Here is an 18,695-nt window from a genome sequence, read left to right as displayed (position 1 = left end):
TAAGTCTGTTAGGTTGATATTGAAGGCCAATCTGATGGAGAGAGGTATACTTAAAGTTACCACTGGGGCTGCCTTTGGCTCAGCCGTCTCCCGGTTTCGTTACAACGTCTGTTAGCCTTAGTTGTCTTTCTTTTGAATAACAGAAATAACTGCTTCTGTTACAGCTAGAGAATGATTTTTAAAATGTTATTTATGTTTTATTTCACCTTTTTATTTAACCAGGTAGGCCAGTTGAGAACAAGTTCTCATTTACAACTGCGACCTGGCCAAGATAAAGCAAAGCAGTGCGACACAGTTACACATGGGATAAACAAACATACAGTCAATAACACAATAGAAAAATATGTGTGCAAATGAAGTAAGGAGGGAAGCCAATAAACAGGCCAATAGTGGCGAAGAAATGACAATTTAGCAATTTACACTGGAGTGATATGTGTGCAGATGAGGATGTGCAAGTAGAAATACTGGTGTGCAGAAAAACAAATATGGGGATGAGGTAGGTAGTTGATTGGATGTGCTATTTACAGATGGCTTGTGTACAGCTGCAGCGATCGGTAAGCTGCTCTGACAGCTGATGCTTAAAGTTAGTCAGGGAGATATGAGTCTCCAACTTGTGTAAAAACATTTTTTTTTTTTATCAATTCGTTCCAGTCACTGGCAGCAGAGAACTGGAAGGAAAGGCGGCCAAAGGAGGTGTTGGCTTTGGGGATGACCAGTGAAACATACTTGCTGGAGCGCGTGCTATAGGTGGGTGCTGCTAATGGAGACCAGTGAGCTGAGATAAGGCAGAGCTTTACCTAGCAAAGACTTGTAGATAACCTGTAGTCAGTGGGTTTGGCGACGAATATGTAGAGAGGACCAGCCAACGAGAGCATACAGGTTGCAGTGGTGGGTAGTATATGGGGCTTTGGTGACAAAACAGATGGCACTGTGATAGACTGCATCCAATTTGCTGAGTAGAGTGTCGGAGGCTGATTTGTAAATGACATCGCCGAAGTCAAGGATCGGCAGGATAGTCAGTTTTACGAGGGTAAGTTTGGCAGCATGAGTGAAGGAAGCATTGTTGCGAAATAGGAAGCCAATTGTAGATTTAACTTTGGATTGGAGATGCTTAATTGATTGAGATGCTTAATTGATGATTGTGTTAAGCTGGAGCATGATTGTGTTACAGTTAAGTATGAAAAGGAATTGGAATTTAAACAGGATTTGGCGGTGCTTAAATCAAGCTGCAACAAGAGCTCCTAGAATTGGTTTGGGAAGGAATGCTCTTGGGTGGGTGGGTGGGTGGGGGTTGCTCTGGGAAAGTGACCCTGATTTACCTAGGGGTCGCTCCTCTCGTTCGTGCCCCGCACACATTTGATAATGTTGGAAACTTACGGCTGTTGACAAAATTGAACGAGAAGGACCCTGAGACATTCTTTTCGTTGTTTGAGCGTGTTTGCTGACGCTAGGAGTTGGCCTGATTCTGATGTTGCAGTGTTTTGACTGAATGCGCAGGAAGCATATTCAGCTCTTGGTATAGCTGACAATGTCAGCTATGATAAGGTTAAAATGGCTGTGTTACAGATGTATAAATTGGTTGCTGAGGCTTACCGCCAACGATTTAGAACTTTAAAAAGGGCTGATAAACAGACTCATTGTCACGTCCTGACCAGTATAGAGTATATTTGGTTATTGTAGTTTGGTCAGGATGTGGCAGAGGGGAGTTGATGTATGTTTATGGGGTTTGTCACTGGTCTATGTCTGTGTTTCTATGTCTAGTTAATTGGGGTTGGACTCTCAATTGAAGGCAGGTGTGTTGAGTTGCCTTTGATTGGGAGTCCTATATAGTAGGGTGTGTTTGTCTTTGTGTTTCGTGGGTAGTTGTTTTTTGCACTGCTAGGTATAGCCTGCGAAACTGTCTCCTGTCGTGTTGTCTACATTTATAGTTTTTTCGTGATCAACGTGTTCAATAAACATTATGTTGAGCACACAACCTGCTGCGTATTGGTCCACGTTCTCCGACAGTGATTTCGCGATATCGTCAGAAGACGAGGATCGTGACACTCATGTTGAGTTTGCACAAGAGTTATCTTCACAGCCGGCTAACGATGTTACAAAGAAATCTGTCACTACTTTTCCTGTGATCCGTTACGGGCTGACCCCACACTAGAAGAGTTGCGTGACCAAATTGTGCCTGTGGAACAGTTGGGAGATGTCATCCATGGCTATTTTCTCCAGGATATGTGTCCTGAAGAGGAAGCGGGTGCTTCGTAGTAGTTGTTTTGTGAGGGAGGCTATTAAGTCAGGTTGTGGTACCAGTTATGTTTTGTGAGTTGGTGTTACAAACTTCCCACAACGATATTGTTGGACATCTGGGCGTGAAGAGAACCTACAGCCGCATACTGAGACATTTTATTTTGGCCTAGGTTAAAGAGGGATGTTTCTGAGTTCATCAACCTGTCACAACTGTCAATTAAAAGGGTAAACCTAATCACGTTATTAAGCCGGTACCGCTGTTTCCTAGTCCCGTACTCAGCCAATGTTTTGAGTATGTGATTATTGACTGTGTTGGTCCTCTACCTCGTTCTAAAAAGGATTGTAGTTACCTGTTCACTGTGATGCGTCAGACCACTAGGTTTCCTGCTGCCTGTCCTCTCAGGTCCATCACGACTAAGTCTGTGCTAAACTGTGTCAAAGCTTTTATCTCACTGTTTGGAATCCCTAAAATTATTCAGAGTGACCAAGGTTTTGATTTCACCACTAATCTGTTTGGTCAGGTTCTCCAACGGCGTTTCCATATTAAACACCATTTGTCTAGCGCCTATCATGCTCAGAGTCAAGGAGCGCTGGAACGTTTTCCATCAAACACTTAAGTCTTTGTTGAGAGCGATGGATAAGGATTAGGAGTGTGGGTTGCCGTGGTTACTGTTAGCCACCAGCGAGGTTTCGCAGGAGAGCACAGGTTTCAGTCCAAATGACCTAGTGTACAGACATAGTGTGCATGGGGCTTCTAGCGGTCCTCCAGGATGTCTGGAAGTCTCCCAAGACACCTCAGTCCTTGTTATCTTCTCTGTGTGATTTCCGGCGACGCCTGTACGTCGCTGGTGAGATGGCAAAAGAGAAGCTTTCATCTTCCCAGGGGAGGTTGAAAATAATATTTGATCGGCAAGATGAACCTCATCGCTTTAGGTCCAGGTGATCAGGTTCTTGCTCGGCTGCAAATTGTTGGTTCTCCTTTTCAAGCCAAGTTTCAAGGTCCATATACGGTTGTGCACTGAGCAAAACTATCTAGTTGCCACTCCGGAACGGAGGAAAGCGCACCAACTGTCCCATGTAAAATCTGCCAAAATCCTATTATCCACGTTACCTTTGGGGCCCGAAGGGTGGGAGTCTGCAGAGGATGGTAAACCTGTACTTTTGTCCGGTACTGTTACATTGCTGGGTTCTTCTTGTCATGCTAGGTCCCTGCATAGTAAGGAGGAGATCCCTGGTCCAGAAGATTGCGTACTACAGGGTAGATTGAACAATTCAGAGAAACTGGATCTTCTGTATAGCCTTCTCGCTCGTCTACCTGCCGATAGGAGAGATGAGTTGTTTGGTCTGATTCTGAGTTTTCCAGTTTTGCTTTCTGATAAACCTACAAACTTAATAGAATATTGACGTTGGGAATGTTGACCCCATCCGTCCGAGGTTCTATAGAGTTTCTTCAGCGAAACGCCGTTACCTGGATGCTGAGATCCAGGTACATGCTGATATAGCAGAGCCTTCTTTCTCCAGCTGGGCTTCTCCCTGTATCTTGGTCAGTAAACCGGATGGGACAAACAGATTTTGTACGGACTACCATTAAGGTAAACAATGTCACTAAGCCAGATTCATTTCTTTTTTCCTCGGATGGAGGACTGCGTTGATCAAGTCTGAGCAGCTAAGTTTGTGAGCCGGGTCGTGACAAGTGGGGGGTCTTGTGAAGTTTGACCTGTTAAAGGGCTATTGGCATGTGCCGATGTGACGAGTAGGGCACGTGAAATCACTGCCTTTATTTCACGCTTCGGTCTGTACTCGTATTCGGTTATGGGTTTCGGCCTACGTAATATACTTTTCAGCTCCTTATGAACAGAGTTTGTTGCAGGTCTGGTTGGGTGCGCTGTTTATCTGGACGATGTAGTGGTTTATGCAGATACTTGGGAGGAGCATCTGTCTCGTATTGAAGCCTTGTTTGAACGCCTGGCTGCGGGTTGCCTCACTATCAATCTGGCTAAGTGTGAGTTTGCTCAGGTGACCGTTTGCGTACCTTGGTAAGGTGGTTGGGCAGGGTGAAGTGCATCCTGTTCGGGCTAAAGTGGTAGCTATTGATGTTTTTCCACCGGCAACTACTAAATAGGAACTGATGCGTTTCTTGGGAATGATTGGTTACAGAAGACGATTAAGGCTCTCCTGTGATGAGGAAGTCACACCTCTTGACCGATTTGCTGAAAGCTAAGGCGGTTTATTTGTATTTATTTCACATTTATTTAACCAGGTAGGCCAGTTGAGAACAAGTTCTTATTTACAACTGCGACCTGGCCAAGATCAAGCAAAGCAGTGCGACACAAACAACAACACAGAGTTACACATAAACAAATGTACAGTCAATAACACAATATAAAAATTCTATGTACAGTGTGTGCAAATGTAGAGGTAAGGCAATAAATAGGCCATAGAGGTGAAATAATTACAATTTAACATTAACACTGGAGTGATTAGATGTGCAGATGATGATGTGTAAGTAGAGATACTGGGGTGCAAGAGGATAAGTAACAATATGGGGATGAGGTAGCTGTTTACAGATTGGCTGTGTACAGGTACAGTGATCGGTAAGCTGCTCTGACAGCTGATGCTTAAAGTTAGAGAGGGAGATCTGGTCTCCTCTCTGTCAACAGGCTTTTGAGGATGCAAAGAGGTTGCTTACCTCAACTCTGGTGCTGGCTGCTCCTCACATGGATTTGTAATTTACCTTGCAGGTGGATGCGAGTCACGTGGGGGCAGGTGGATGCGAGTCACGTGGGGGCAGGTGGATGCGAGTCACGTGGGGGCAGGTGGATGCGAGTCACGTCGCGTGGGGGCAGGTGGATGCGAGTCACGTCGCGTGGGGGCAGGTGGATGCTAGTCACGTGGGGGCAGGTGTCTCCGGTGTTGAGAGGCCTGTTAGTTTCTTCTCCGAGAAGTTGAACTATTATCAGTTGAACTTGGGGAAAAAAGAAGCGCAGGCACTCATATGGGCGCTACAACACTTCAAGGCTTACGTCGAGTGTAGTACTTACTGTTGTCTACACCGACCATAACCCTCTTACCTTCTTGAGGTCGTTGATGTGTCCTAACCAGAGGATAATGAGATGGTGTTTTGTTTTTGTAGGCATTCCATCTCGATGTGTGGCACATCAGGAGCCTGAATGTCGTAGCTGACGCTCTCTCTCGTGCGCCCTGTTCCTGAACGTGTCTGGTCCTATTGATCGGTGGACATGCCTTTTCTCATACGTGTGGTCCCCGAGGGTGTGCGTGTCGTCCACGTGACGCGCCACTGTTATTTTGTGTTGTCCTGTTTTCTGTTACCTGCTTTCCTCGTTTTTGTCTTTCCTCTTAAAGGTTGCTTCCTGTGCGTAAAGGTTTCTGAGGTCTGGGGAGGAAGAGGTTGGCTGGGGCAGTGGGATAGTGTTAACAAGGGCAATAGTTGGTGTGGTGTTCTGGGGTCCTTGGTGGTCCCCGGGTTTGGGGGGGGGGGGTGACTACCCTCCCACTCCGTCTGCCGAATTCTTACTCTTTGCTCTTGTTTTCCTCAATAGGATGTCGGTGGGCGGAGCCGGGAGTGTCGTCATCAAAATGGGACACACCTGGGCGTTGGGGGTGTGTCCCGGGGATACATACACCTTTCCCCCATTCATTGAGGAGACTGTCTCCACGCAGACATCCTGTTTTTTGGTTGTGGCATTTTGTGGCTTGTTTGTTTTGGCACCTTTCCAACACACCTCGTTATCACCATCTATACACGCAACCACTCACTTACACTACTGACTACACACACCATTGTCAAGTGTGTGTGTGTATATATAGTTAATAAATATATTTATTACTTGATCTCTGTCTCCCTTTTTGTTATAGGCTATGAGCCGGTTTGTGACAGAAGTACAGAATGGTCTATAATGTCATTGTATGCTGTAGCGTTAAGATTTCCCTTCACTGGAACCAAAGAGGCCCGAACCATGAAAAAACAGCCCCAGACCATTATTCCTCCTTACAGTTGGGAACTATGGGTTGGGGCAGGTAGCGTTCTCCTGGCATCCACCAAACCCAGATTCGTCTGTCGGACTGCCAGATGGTGAAGCGTGATTCATCACTCCAGAGAACGCGTTTCCACTGTTCCAGAGTATAATGGTGGCGAGCTTTACACCACTCCAGCCGACGCCTGGTGATCTTAGGCTGGTGCTTGGTCATGGAAACCCATTTCATGAAGCTTGCGACGAACAGTTCTTGTGCTGACTTTGCTTCTGGAGGCAGTATGGAACTTGGTAGTGAGTGTTGCAACCGAGGACAGAATTTTTACCCTCTTCGCGCTTTAGCACTGGGCAGTCCTGTTCTGTGAGCCTGTGTAGCCTACCACTTTGCGGCTGAGCCATTGTTGCTCATAGACGTTTCCATTTCACAATAACAGCACTTACAGTTGACCGAGCCAGCTCTGGCAGGGCAGAAATTTGATGAACTGACTTGTTGGAAAGGTGGCATCATATGATGGTGCCACGTTGAAACTCACTGTTCTTCAGTAAGGCCGTTCTACTGCAAAATGTTTGTCTATGGAGATCGCATGGCTGTGTGCTCGATTTTATACACCTGTCTGCAATGGGGTGTTCTTATTTACATTTCACTTTATTTACTTATTCTAATTATTAAGTTAGGCTGTGGAATAACAGTTTTTCTAACTTTATTAAAATATATTTCAAAACAACCTTTTAGATGTTTTACCTCACTTGAAAGTTAAAAATATGTAAAATATCTCCGTAACATAAGGCAGTAGGACTCAACCTTTTTTCGATTATGGTTCCACCAACTGAATTTTGGCTGTTACGGTTCCACCAACTTAATGTTGCTCTGCCCATAGTACCCCTGATGTACCCCCTCTTGTACATTTTACCAGTAACTATGGTCTGATGAGTCTTCTCAAGTACCCCCTGGATGGTCCTAGTACCCCCTGGTTGGGAACCAACGACATAAGGCATTTACTGTGTGCTGTATTATCAATGTATAAAACAATGTTTTTGCATCGTTATGGTTGTGCAATATATTTTTAAATATTGCTTTCTGTGCCTCTCCGACCCTCACTTTTCAATGTCACACAGTTGACCATTTCGGATGCAGACATAATCATATGTTTGATGAAATCATTAGCCTTATGACATTGCATTCAAATGCAGTTTCTTTTTAATATACTGTATATAAATTAGCAACATCAAGAACATACATTAAAATTCATCTTCTGTCAATAATCTCAAAATAGACCCCATGTAGTATCCATAAAGGTGAACAAGTTGATATTCAGAGTACTAAATATATTTTAATATTTAAAAAAAGAAAATAAAGAAATGAACAATTTATTCTAAACAATATGTGTGCCTGATCTATGTCCAAATGTCCAGGTGGATGGGGCAGGTAAACATTTAGCTGCTGGAAATCCTTATCATGGTGAAGGACTTGGGTTTTTGGGACCTCCCCATCCCTACTCTCAGTTCACCTTTGCAGCTGCCTGAACTGGCTCTGTTGTTGCTGTCCCCTTGGTTCTGGTTAGAGGCTGTTTCAGGCTGTGTTGATGATGGCGATGATGATGATGATGTTGATGGCTCAGATTCATAGAGAACGCAGATGGAGCCGTCCTCTCCTATCCGGTATGACACCTCGTATGGGTCCACCCACATGGTAAGCTCACTGGGCAGAAGGGTGAAGAGCTGTTCTCTGGTCAGTCCAATGGTGCCGGCGGCTTCACCGATGACCGGGTCCATCTTGTGGTTCTCGTTGATTCTGATGCATCTGTAAGCTGATCCCCGGCAGGGAGCGTTAGGGAACCAGTGGTGCTTGTAGTGCTCTGCAAAAAAAGAAATACCAAAAGTCATGTCAGAATTACCGTGTGATATAGAAAAGGATTGGGTCGGTCAAAACAGTCATTTTTGCTCTCTGTCCTTCATGTTTTGTCATTGCGTGCGTGTGTGTGTGAGAGAGACACTTCTGCTACTCAAACATAAATCATCATTGAAGATTTGAATAGCAAGAATATCAGCAGAAATTACAAAACAAATACACACACAATGATTATTATTATGGCCTATCCTGGTGTCTATGTTGTCTGTCCTACAGGTAGCTAGCTAGCTAAGTGACAGCCTAATGTTCATTCATAGCCTGTAGCCCTAAACTTCTCCTTGATCTGCTTAAAAAAAAAAAAAATGTTATTATTGACCGTGTGATGAAATGGATACTTGTCTGGTCATTTTTAATAGGCTACGCTATGCATGAACAGTCATATTCCCCATTCATTTTACCTCCCAGAGATTTTTCGAGGGAATGGCTGAAATGCTGAAGTTGCTCCTCGGATAGCAGTCCAGTTGTTTTCAGTAATCTGGAGATGAAATTCGCTGCTGTGGATACCTCAGTTTTCATTTTTATATCCGTCTCATCAACTATAGAGTAAACAAACGGAGAACATTAGTTCACAACCAACCTATAAAACTACATTTATACCAAGATTAGAACGAAAATAACAACCTAGGTAATAACAATGTTATAACGACCCGACACACATCTCTCTTTGTTGCAATTATTAACATAAATTAACGAGCAAAAAAAAAAAAACACAACAACAAACCTGTGTCTACCATCAGGAGGGAAAAAAAAGTTACTGTATCGCTTCTTTCTCCTTGCAAATCTGACTGGGAGATTTTTGAAAAGGGTGGAAATGTAGATTACGTTGTGAGGAGGAGGGGGAAGAAATAAAAAACCGTATTTCAATGCAGTCTTTCGCGCTGCTTCTATTTCTGTTCAGCTGGAAAACATTCTGGAGAACCCCCCCCCACCAACGCAACCAATCCTGTCACACATCACTTATGACGTCAGAAAGACAGATTTACTCTCATTTTGTCTAATAAACTTTCTTCAGAAATGTTACACAGAATAATGCCATAATGATATCATATCACCGCAATATTCATCCGTATTCAAATTTGAGCGAAGTCTTTTTCTTTATGATTTGCTATGTACTATTGACACAATGTCATGGATTGAATGAATTCACTGAGATAAATGTTGCGTAAACAATCTCTTGGGAATATATATATTTTTTTTAACGTCTGTCTCTGTCCCCTTTTTTTTGTGTGCAGATTTTTGTCTGTCCGAGAGAGAAGGATAAGAACGAGAGAAAGAAAGAGAGAGAGAGAGAGATTGCAAAACTCGGCGTTGTTATTTTTGTCCCTTTTGGCTATCCATACAGTTCTATCACGGAGCGCTTTCTAAACCAATAGGATTACTGTTTAAATTGAGGTCGTGTATAAGCAGCGTTGTGATTAGCTCATTCTGTAAAACGTTTGAAAGATGTTTTGATAGCTTGCAAACGGAGCTAGCCTGCAGTTAATTTTTTTGTGAACTTTTTTTTTTAAATATTTTTTTTTTAGGAATGCCTTCTAAATTGTGAGACGTGCGACAAAATAACTAGCCAGAGGCTTGCTTTGAACCGCCATACCAGAGAGGTTCAGGTTGAGTTCACTGACCCACATTGACTGGCGCTAGTTATCTTGCCAAAGTTCGCTAGCTAGCTAAAAAAAAAAAGTTGCTACTTGGCTATCCAAGCTACACGTTTTCTAGTCATTTTAGTGGCAAAACAAAGTAGGTACTCCAGCCTGGGACCCCTGGCCTGGTAAACATGGCGTACCCACCCCGCAAGCGCCTCAAGGGGATGAGCCCTGCGGCTCCATGTAACGACCCTTTCGGAGGTGACGATGACTTTACCCAGGATGATCTGGAAGAGATTGATATTATAGCATCTCAGGCCGTCAACGGGGATCTAGCAGGACCAGGGTCAAGCTCCATTGGTCCTCGACCAGGAGAGTCGAGGAAGCCGTATTCGGGGAGCAGACAACAACCCTCTGGTTTGGCTCGGAGTAACTCCATGAGAGACAGAGAGATCCCTGAGTTTCCATGTAAAGACACTTTCGGTAAGACTTCTGAAATAAATGTACTGTCTGTGGCCTAAAGTACTTAACTATTCCTGACAGAATATTATTGTCTTCTTGTTCTTCCATTCCTGACAGAATATATTTTTACATTTACATTTTAGTCATTTAGCAGACGCTCTTATCCAGAGCGACTTACAGTAGAGTGCATACATTTTATAAAACATTTTTTTTTTGTTCTTCCATTCCTGACAGAATATATTTTCCACTTGTTTTTCCATTCCTGACAGAATATACACTACTGGTCCAAAGTTCAATGCTTTTTCTTAATTTTTTACATTTTCTACATTGTAGAATAATAGTGAAGACATCAAAACTATGAAATAACACATATGGAATCATGTAGTAACAAAAAAAAGTGTTGAACAAATCAAAATATATTTTATATTTGAGATTCTTCAAAGTAGCCACCCTTTGCCTTGATGACAGCTTTGCACACTCTTGGCATTCTCTCAACCAGCTTCATGATGTGCCTAGGGTTGCACATTTTGGGGAATATTCAAAGGTAGAAACTTTCTGTGGGAATTACCGGGACTATATGGGAATTAACGTAAATATATGCAAATTAATATGAATACAATTTAAATGTAATGTTTTTTGCATTGGAATTACTTACCATATCATATGGAGACAGAAACATAAACCTTTTACCTTATCATAAGTAGACATAATTGCAAATGATTAAATCCTTCCAATATAAATTTTAAAAACTATTTAGTTACGAATTGAACTTTAATGAAATGAGTTGACTCTTCACATGGGATGATTTCACTGAACAACAAAAGAAAGAGAATATTTGAATGATCCCCAATGATCCATCGCATCTCCCAAAAACGTTTTCAACATACATCTGTAAAATGATAGTCTAGAAACTAAAGCTTTGGTTGTCTTCCTCTCAGGCTTCCATGTCTTCTCCCTGGACCTTCTCAATGTCCACCTCTTGAACATCAGACTCTGAGGCCTCATTTTCACTGTCACTTTCCAACCTTGTTGAGGATGGTTCGTTGTCAGGCTCAAAAAGCCTCAAATTTGCCCGGATGGCCACTCATTTTTCAACCCATGTATTGGTCAGCCTGTTGCGTGCTTTGATGTGTTTGTTCCCAAACAAGGACCAGTTGCGCTCTGAGGCGGCTGATGTTGGTGGGAATTGGAGGATGATTGAGGCATCAGGGGAAAGAGCCTCAGATCCACAAAGTCCCTTCCACCAGGTGGCTGATGAGATATGTTGTTACGACTCCCATATTGCATCTCCATCCCAAAGCCCTTGCTTGGAAGTGTACTTCGCCAGACTGCCAAGAGCCTTGCCCTCATCCAGGCCAAGGTGGCGAGACACGGTAGTGATGACACCATAGGCCTTGTTGATCTCTGCACCAGACAGGATGCTCTTGTCAGCATACTTGGGGTCCAACATGTACGCTGCAGCGTGTATGGGCTTTAGGCAGAAGTCTTCACGCTTTCTGATGTATTTCAGAACTGCAGTTTCCTCTGCTTGGAGCGAGAGTGAAGTGGGCAGGGCAGTACGGATTTCTTCTCTTACATCTGCAAGCAGAGTCTGAACATCAGACAGGATGGCATTGTCTCCCTCAATCCGTGCAATGGCTACTGCTATAGGTTTCAGGCTGCTTACCACTCTCTCCCAAAATACATCATTCAGGAGGATCCTCTTGATAGGACTGTCCATATCGGCAGACTGTGATATGGCCATTTCTTGGAGAGATTTCCTTCCCCTCCAGGAGACTGTCAAACATGATGACAACACCACTCCAACGGGTGTTGCTGGGCAGCTTCAATGTGGTGGTCTTATTCTTCTCACTTTGCTTGGTGAGGTAGATTGCTGCTATAACTTCATGACCCTTCACATACCTAATCATTTCCTTGGCTCTCTTGTAGAGTTTATCCATTGTTTTCAGTGCCATGATGTCCTTGAGGAGCAGATTCAATGCATGAGCAGCACAGCCAATGGGTGTGATGTGAGGGTAGGACTCCTCCACTTTAGACCAAGCAGCCTTCATGTTCACAGCATTGTCTGTCACCTGTGCAAATACCTTCTGTGGTCCAAGGTCATTGATGACTGCCTTCAGCTCATCTGCAATATAGAGACCGGTGTGTCTGTTGTCCCTCGTGTCTGTGATCTTGTAGACCACTGGTTGAGGGGTGGAGATGATAATTATTCCTACGAACATTCAACCACCAATCAGAGATGATTGCAATACAGTCTGCTTTCTTTGACCTTCACTTGAACTCTGTTGAACTCTGCATCCAGCAAATTAGTAGATAAAGCATGTAGCTAGCTGAGCAGCTAACCGATCGCTGCAGCTGTTTATAGTCCATCTGTAAATAGCCCACCCAATCTACCTACCGCATCCCCATACTGTTTTTATTTACTTTTCTGTTCTTTTGCACTCCAGTATCTCTACTTGCACATCACCATCTGCTCATCTATCAGTCCAGTGTTAATTTGCTAAATTGTAATTACTTCGCTACTATGGCCTATTTATTGCCTTACCACCTCACGCCATTTGCACACACTGTATATAGACTTTCTTTTTTTTCTATTGTGTTATTGACTGTATGCTTGTTTATTCCATGTGTAACTTGTGTCGCACTGCTTTGCTTTATCTTGGCCAGGTCGCAGTTGTAAATGAGAACTTGTTCTTAACTAACTTACCTGGTTAAATAAAGGTGAAATAAATAAAAATGTCTGGTAGGAGGGGTGTATGCTGGGCGAAGAACATTCAGAAATCTCTTCCAATGCACATTGTCTGTGAGCATCAGAGGTGAACCAGTTGCATACACAGCTCGAGCAAGACATTCATCAGCATTTCTCTGACTACGTTCCTCCATTGAGTCCAAAAAACACTTCTGATTCCAGGAGGACTATGAGCTGTGAGCTGTTGCTATCGATAAGGTGTCTGATTCATCATTTCACCTCCAATAGAAGTAGAGGGACTTTTGTCAGAGGTTGCTTGTTGTGAGCGCTGAGGGAAGTTTATGCACTTGGCCAGATGATTCTGCGTCTTTGTTGCATTCTTTACATATGATTTGGCACAGTATTTGCAAATGTACACAGGTTTTGCTTCTACCTTAGCTGCAGTGAAATGTCTCCTCACATCAGGTAGTGCCCGTGGCATTTTCCTGTAAAGATTGTAAAAAAACAAATACAATTCCATGTACAGATAAATAGTTAAGCAATTCGATTAAACAACTCCTTTGTAACATAAATGTTTTAAAATGAAACATGTATGGAAACAGTTGAATTAACACTCCTCAGTAAGCAGGCTCAAGCAAGCTAAAACCCCTACATGGTAGCAAAAACAAACTAGCAGGAATTGTTAACAAGTTAGAAATTATTTAAACACACTTTGCTGTAGGCTACTATTTACTAGTTAACAACAAATCATGTATGTCGTATAAAATATGTTCACCCCACCCAGTATTGTAATCAAAACTTACCAGAAAGCATGTAGTCCATGGCTCAGACAGTGTAGTAGTGTGGGCTCAATAGCATCTCATTAGTGTGCAAGATCTTGAGAATCAGCTGTACATGTGATGGAAGAATGCACTGGGTTGCATTTCCATTGAATTGGGGATAGTTTAACCAAAATATACCACAAGACCTAGAATTGCTTAATGTGTATCCCACAAAAGGTTCACTTATAAGCAAACTTTTTTTAATGAATTTAAGCAAAGTTCCCAGGCTTAACTTCCCATGGAACATTTCCGGAAAGTTTCCCGATCCTTGGCAACCCTAGGTGTGCCTTAAAAGTTAGCTTGTGGAATTTATTTCCTTCTTATTGTGTTTGAGCCAATCAGTTGTGTTGTGACAAGGTAGGGGTGGTATACAGAAGATAGCCCTATTTGGTGAAAGACCAAGTCCATATCAGAGTTCAAGTAACAGACACATCTCAACATCAACTGTTCAGAGGAGACTGTGTGAATCAGGTCTTCATGGTCGAATTGCTGCAAAGAAACTACTACTTAAGGACACCAATAAGAAGAAGAGACTTGCTTGGGCCAAGAAACATGAGCAATGGACATTAGTCCGGTGGAAATTTTGTCCTTTGGTCTGATGAGTCCAAATTTGAGATTTTTGGTTCCAACCGCCGTGTCTTTGTGAAACACAGTGTGAGTGAACGGATGATCTCCGCATGTGTGGTTCCCACCGTGAAGCATGGAGGAGGAGGTGTGATGGTGTGTTTTTTTGTTGTTGCTGGTGACACTGTCTGTGATGTATTTAGAATTCAAGGCATACTTTAGCAGCATGGCTACCACAACATTCTGCAGCGATACGCCATCCCATCTTGTTGGCGCTTAGTGGGACTATGACCCAACACACCTCCAGGCTGTGTAAGGGCTATTCGACCAAGGAGAGTGATGGAGTGCTGCATCGGATGACCTGGCCTCCACAATCACCCAACCTCAACCAAATTGAGATGGTTTGGGATGAGTCGGACCGCAAGGAAAAGCAGCCAATAAGTGCTCAGCATATGTGGGAACTCCTTCAAGACTGTTGTAAAAGCATTCCAGGTGAAGCTGGTTGAGAGAAAGCCAAACGTGTTTAAAGCTGTCATCAAGGCAAAGGGTGGCTACTTTGAAGAATCTAAAATAAATGTTTTTTTGGTTACTACATGATTCCATATGTGTTATTTCATAGTTGTTTTTAAAAATATATAATCTTATTCCATTACTCAACAATATGAAAGCAGATCTAATTAAATTGAATAATCTTCCCATAAATCTTACAGGTAGAATAAACCTCTTTTAGAAGTTTTTGTATTGTCGGTAATACCAATTACCCCACCGAAGACATTCTTTAAAAGAAGTCGTCCCTTTTATTTTTTTAATTGAATATCAAAACATACAATATACTTGCAGTGAAGCCGCTCAACAACTACATCATACCAGTCATCCAACAGATTCCCATTCAGAGCGACACACAGAAGCATCCTGGATCAATGCCCTGCTCAAGGGCACGTTGACAGATCTCCCACCAGGCTAAAAAAAACGTGAACCCGAACCCTCCAAGATCCCCCCCCCCCCCCCACACAGTTCCCCAATAGCTGTCCCTCAACCATCCGAGACCACTCCCACATTTCCCCCCAAGAAGAAAATAAATAAATAAAAAAAGATATATTTTTAAATACAATTAATTCCATTCCCCCACCCCCAAGAACCAAGAATTTGAACTAAAGAGAAGAAATAAAGACATAAGAAAAACCGCAAACCACAATGCAAAAAACCCCCCAAAAAACAAAGGGCAACTCAAATCATAACAGCAATGCTAAAGTGTATATGTTTGAGTGCATGTCTGGCACTATTACGTGAGTATGTCCGTGTATGTGTTTATTTGAATGAGAGTGTACACATGCATATACACACAAACACCTGCACGGCATCATCCTCAGGCAAACCAGCATTAGCTGTGAAAACACTGCCCTTCAATGTCATTCAAACTTCATAAAAAGTATGTTTTACTTAGAATGATGGTCAAAGAAAAAAGTATAAAATAAAGTCTATCTCCCACACAGCAACTCCACATCCACTTGTCTCCAATTCCACATCCCAACCCTCAGCTTCCCTCAGCCCATCCCACCTATCTCTGCTGGCCATCCTCTTCGGATTTCTACTCAACATATATCTTTCAACTATGCTGTGATGCTTAACTTACAATTTCAATCTATCTAATCGAATAGAATCCACAGATTGCAAGTTGAAGATAAATACTTTTACTAAGAGTATTAGTAATTTCCTGACTTGATCTCTCCAGATCTCCTAACAATACTATTTCTAGGGTCAATTTTAGGTCAATGCTATGCATTTTCAGCCACTCCTGAACCTAAGACCAGAAATAGTCTACCTGAGGGCAATACCATAATAAATGGTCAATTGATTCTGTATCCTCACAACAAAATCTGCAGAGCTTTGATGATGGTGGCAAGAATTCTATATAATAATTTTAGCTGAAAAGCACGAAGTCTTGAATTTTGCGTTGTTTTATATATCAACTCATATACCCTGTACCATGGAATCGGTACATCAAAAATCTCTTCCCAACTATTTTGCAATCTGTATGACACAGTTGTCAACATCCTGGTCCTCAAATGAAACTCTGATACTTTCCTATTTATGCTATTTTTATTCCTCCGACAGTTTTGATCCTTTATATTGGGCAGACAGACCAGTTCCCTACCTCCTCCAGCTGCCACCTGCCTCCTCCATTTTTGGGGTAATGCTGTAATCAATTGGTTGTACTCTTGGATTGAGCAGACCTTCCCGTACAATTCTGATAACTCCATGAAGGACATAACTCTACCATTCCAATTTACAATATCATTTATGAACAAAATACCCTTTTCAAATATCTTTCCTATAAATACAGGTATTTTATCAACCAGCACATTTGAGTTCAGCCATAATATTTGTTGTAATATTTGTTTTTAAGCCTTGGATGTCTAACCCTCTAATGTTGTTATTGGATCTGATTTTAATAGCTAGCATTTCGATGTCCATAACGAATAGGTATGGTGACAGCGGACACCCTTGTTTAACTCCTCTTGACAATTCAAAACTCTCTGAGAAGTAGCTGTTATTTACTATTTTAAACCTGGGGTTGCTATACATTATTTTTACCCATTTTATAAGAGAATCACCAAAATGTATAAATACAATGTATTAATAAAATCCAGTCTTTATCAAATGCCTTTTCAAAATCTGTTATAAATACCAGGCCTGGCTTCTTAGATGTTTCATGATGTTCTATTAGTTTGTCGTATATTATCTCCAAATGTATCATCCATGTAAAAAACCTGTCTGATCAGGATGAACAATACCTGGTAAAACCCTTTTAATTCTGAGTGCTATGCATTTTGATAGTATTTTTGCATCACAACACTGAAGTGTAAGAGGTCTCCAGTTTTTTTAGATAGACTGGGTCTTTATATTTGTTATCTGGGTCTTGTTTTAATAATAGTGAAATCAGACCTTCCGTATTTCATAGTTTTGATGTCTTCACTATTATTCTACAATGTAGAAAATGGTAAAAAAGAATTAAAGAAATATTTTACACGTTTTTCTATTCCTGACAGAATATATATTGTCCTCTTGTTGTTCCATTCCTGACGGAATATATTTTGTCCTTTTTGTTTTTGCAGGGAACAGACATAAGTCTAAGACTGACGGGGAGCATTTAAAGCAACTGGAAGCCCAACAAGCAGACCTCCAGAAAAAGGTAGTAAACTTGTGTAAAACTCAAATCCTGGAAAGTCTCGTGACATATATTTTCACATTGCTAGTTTACGTTTAAGAAATCTCAGTAGCATGCTCAGTATCATGTTTGGCTAGTCATAAACCAAATAATACAGTGTGGAATATGACAGTGTGATGTTGTTGTGTTCTCCAGCTAAAGGAGGTAGAGGAGGAGATCCTGATGAAGAACGGAGAGATCAGAGTGCTGCGTGACTCCCTCAGGGTCGCCCAGCAGGAGAAGGAGGCGCAAAGACAGGCTCAGCTCCTCTTGGAGAGGGAGAAGAGAGACGCTCAAAGCGAGAAGGAGAAGGAGCTCTCCAAGAAGGTAGATGTCCAAGTCTGTTTTTGATACTGTACGACTATCAAACCCCGATGTGTTACGAAACTACCTTTTACACACTATCCTGCCGAGTCCGAACGAGTGTTGCAAAATTCCGGTAACTTTCCCCAAATTCCCAGAAATCCTGGTTGTAATTTTTCAGGTATCAGGAGGGAATAAGCAGGTCATCCAGAATCCTCCAGCCTGGATTTCTGGAAAACCTGTTCCTTTTTTTGTTGTTGCATAGTTACAAGAATCTTGCAACGCTATGCCGACCCAAACCGTATGTGATGTAGTTAAGAACGTACCCTAAGCTCACTCCACAGTTAGCTTGAAATGTCGCGGATGAAGCCGTCCAATAGGTACCTTTTCGGTGGCTCAACCCGTTGGTACGTTGTCAAGGAGGACGGTCACGTGTGTTTGCGAGCAGAGGATCAATGGTTCGAGTCGGACTGTGGAGGAAGCTAAGCTGTTAGCAGCACACTGACCCCCGTTACAGTGGAGGAAGCTAAACTGTTAGCAACCCACTGACCCTCGTTACAGTGGAGGAAGCTAAACTGTTAGCAACCCACTGACCCTCGTTACAGTGGAGGAAGCTAAACTGTTAGCAGCACACTGACACCCGTTACAGTGGAGGAAGCTAAACTGTTAGCATCACACTGACCCCCGTTACAGTGGAGGAAGCTAAACTGTTAGCATCACACTGACCCCCGTTACAGTGGAGGAAGCTAAACTGTTAGCATCACACTGACCCCCCGTTACAGTGGAGGAAGCTAAACTGTTAGCAGCACACTGACCCCCCGTTACAGTGGAGGAATATCTCATTCTTTACTTGAATGGTTATTTACATGTCTGACACAAGGTGATGAGCCACTGCTTTATGATTTACATGAAACCTTTCTCATCCATTC

General features: G+C 42.5%; 2 protein-coding genes across 4 annotated transcripts in view; one reads left to right on the top strand and one right to left on the bottom strand.

Moving 5' to 3' along the window:
- Nucleotides 1–7,410: 7,410 nt before the first annotated feature.
- si:dkey-42i9.4 (BTG domain-containing protein) lies at nt 7,411–9,094 on the bottom strand. Its single transcript, XM_014168372.2, has 3 exons — nt 8,861–9,094; nt 8,538–8,675; nt 7,411–8,086 (listed from the first exon to the last, which is right to left on the bottom strand). Exons 1-3 carry the CDS (start codon nt 8,871–8,873, stop codon nt 7,665–7,667), a joined length of 573 nt encoding a protein of 190 aa, XP_014023847.2. The 5' UTR covers nt 8,874–9,094; the 3' UTR covers nt 7,411–7,664.
- Nucleotides 9,095–9,354: 260 nt separating this feature from the next.
- atrip (ATR interacting protein) overlaps nt 9,355–18,695 on the top strand; it is a 57,522-nt gene continuing 48,181 nt past the window's right edge. The window contains exons 1-3 of one of the 3 annotated variants that reach the window (XM_045705641.1): nt 9,355–10,202; nt 17,372–17,448; nt 17,620–17,790. In XM_045705641.1, the coding sequence (XP_045561597.1) occupies nt 9,911–10,202; nt 17,372–17,448; nt 17,620–17,790 (540 nt within the window). In that variant the 5' untranslated portion in view covers nt 9,355–9,910. The remainder of the gene's footprint in view (nt 10,203–17,371; nt 17,449–17,619; nt 17,791–18,695) is intronic. The other 2 variants (XM_045705640.1, XM_045705642.1) reach the window with 2 other exon arrangements.

The sequence above is a fragment of the Salmo salar genome, chromosome ssa22 (genome assembly GCF_905237065.1).
Source record: "Salmo salar chromosome ssa22, Ssal_v3.1, whole genome shotgun sequence".
Taxonomy (NCBI): Eukaryota; Metazoa; Chordata; class Actinopteri; order Salmoniformes; family Salmonidae; genus Salmo; species Salmo salar.
This window is presented reverse-complemented; position numbering and strand designations above follow the sequence as displayed.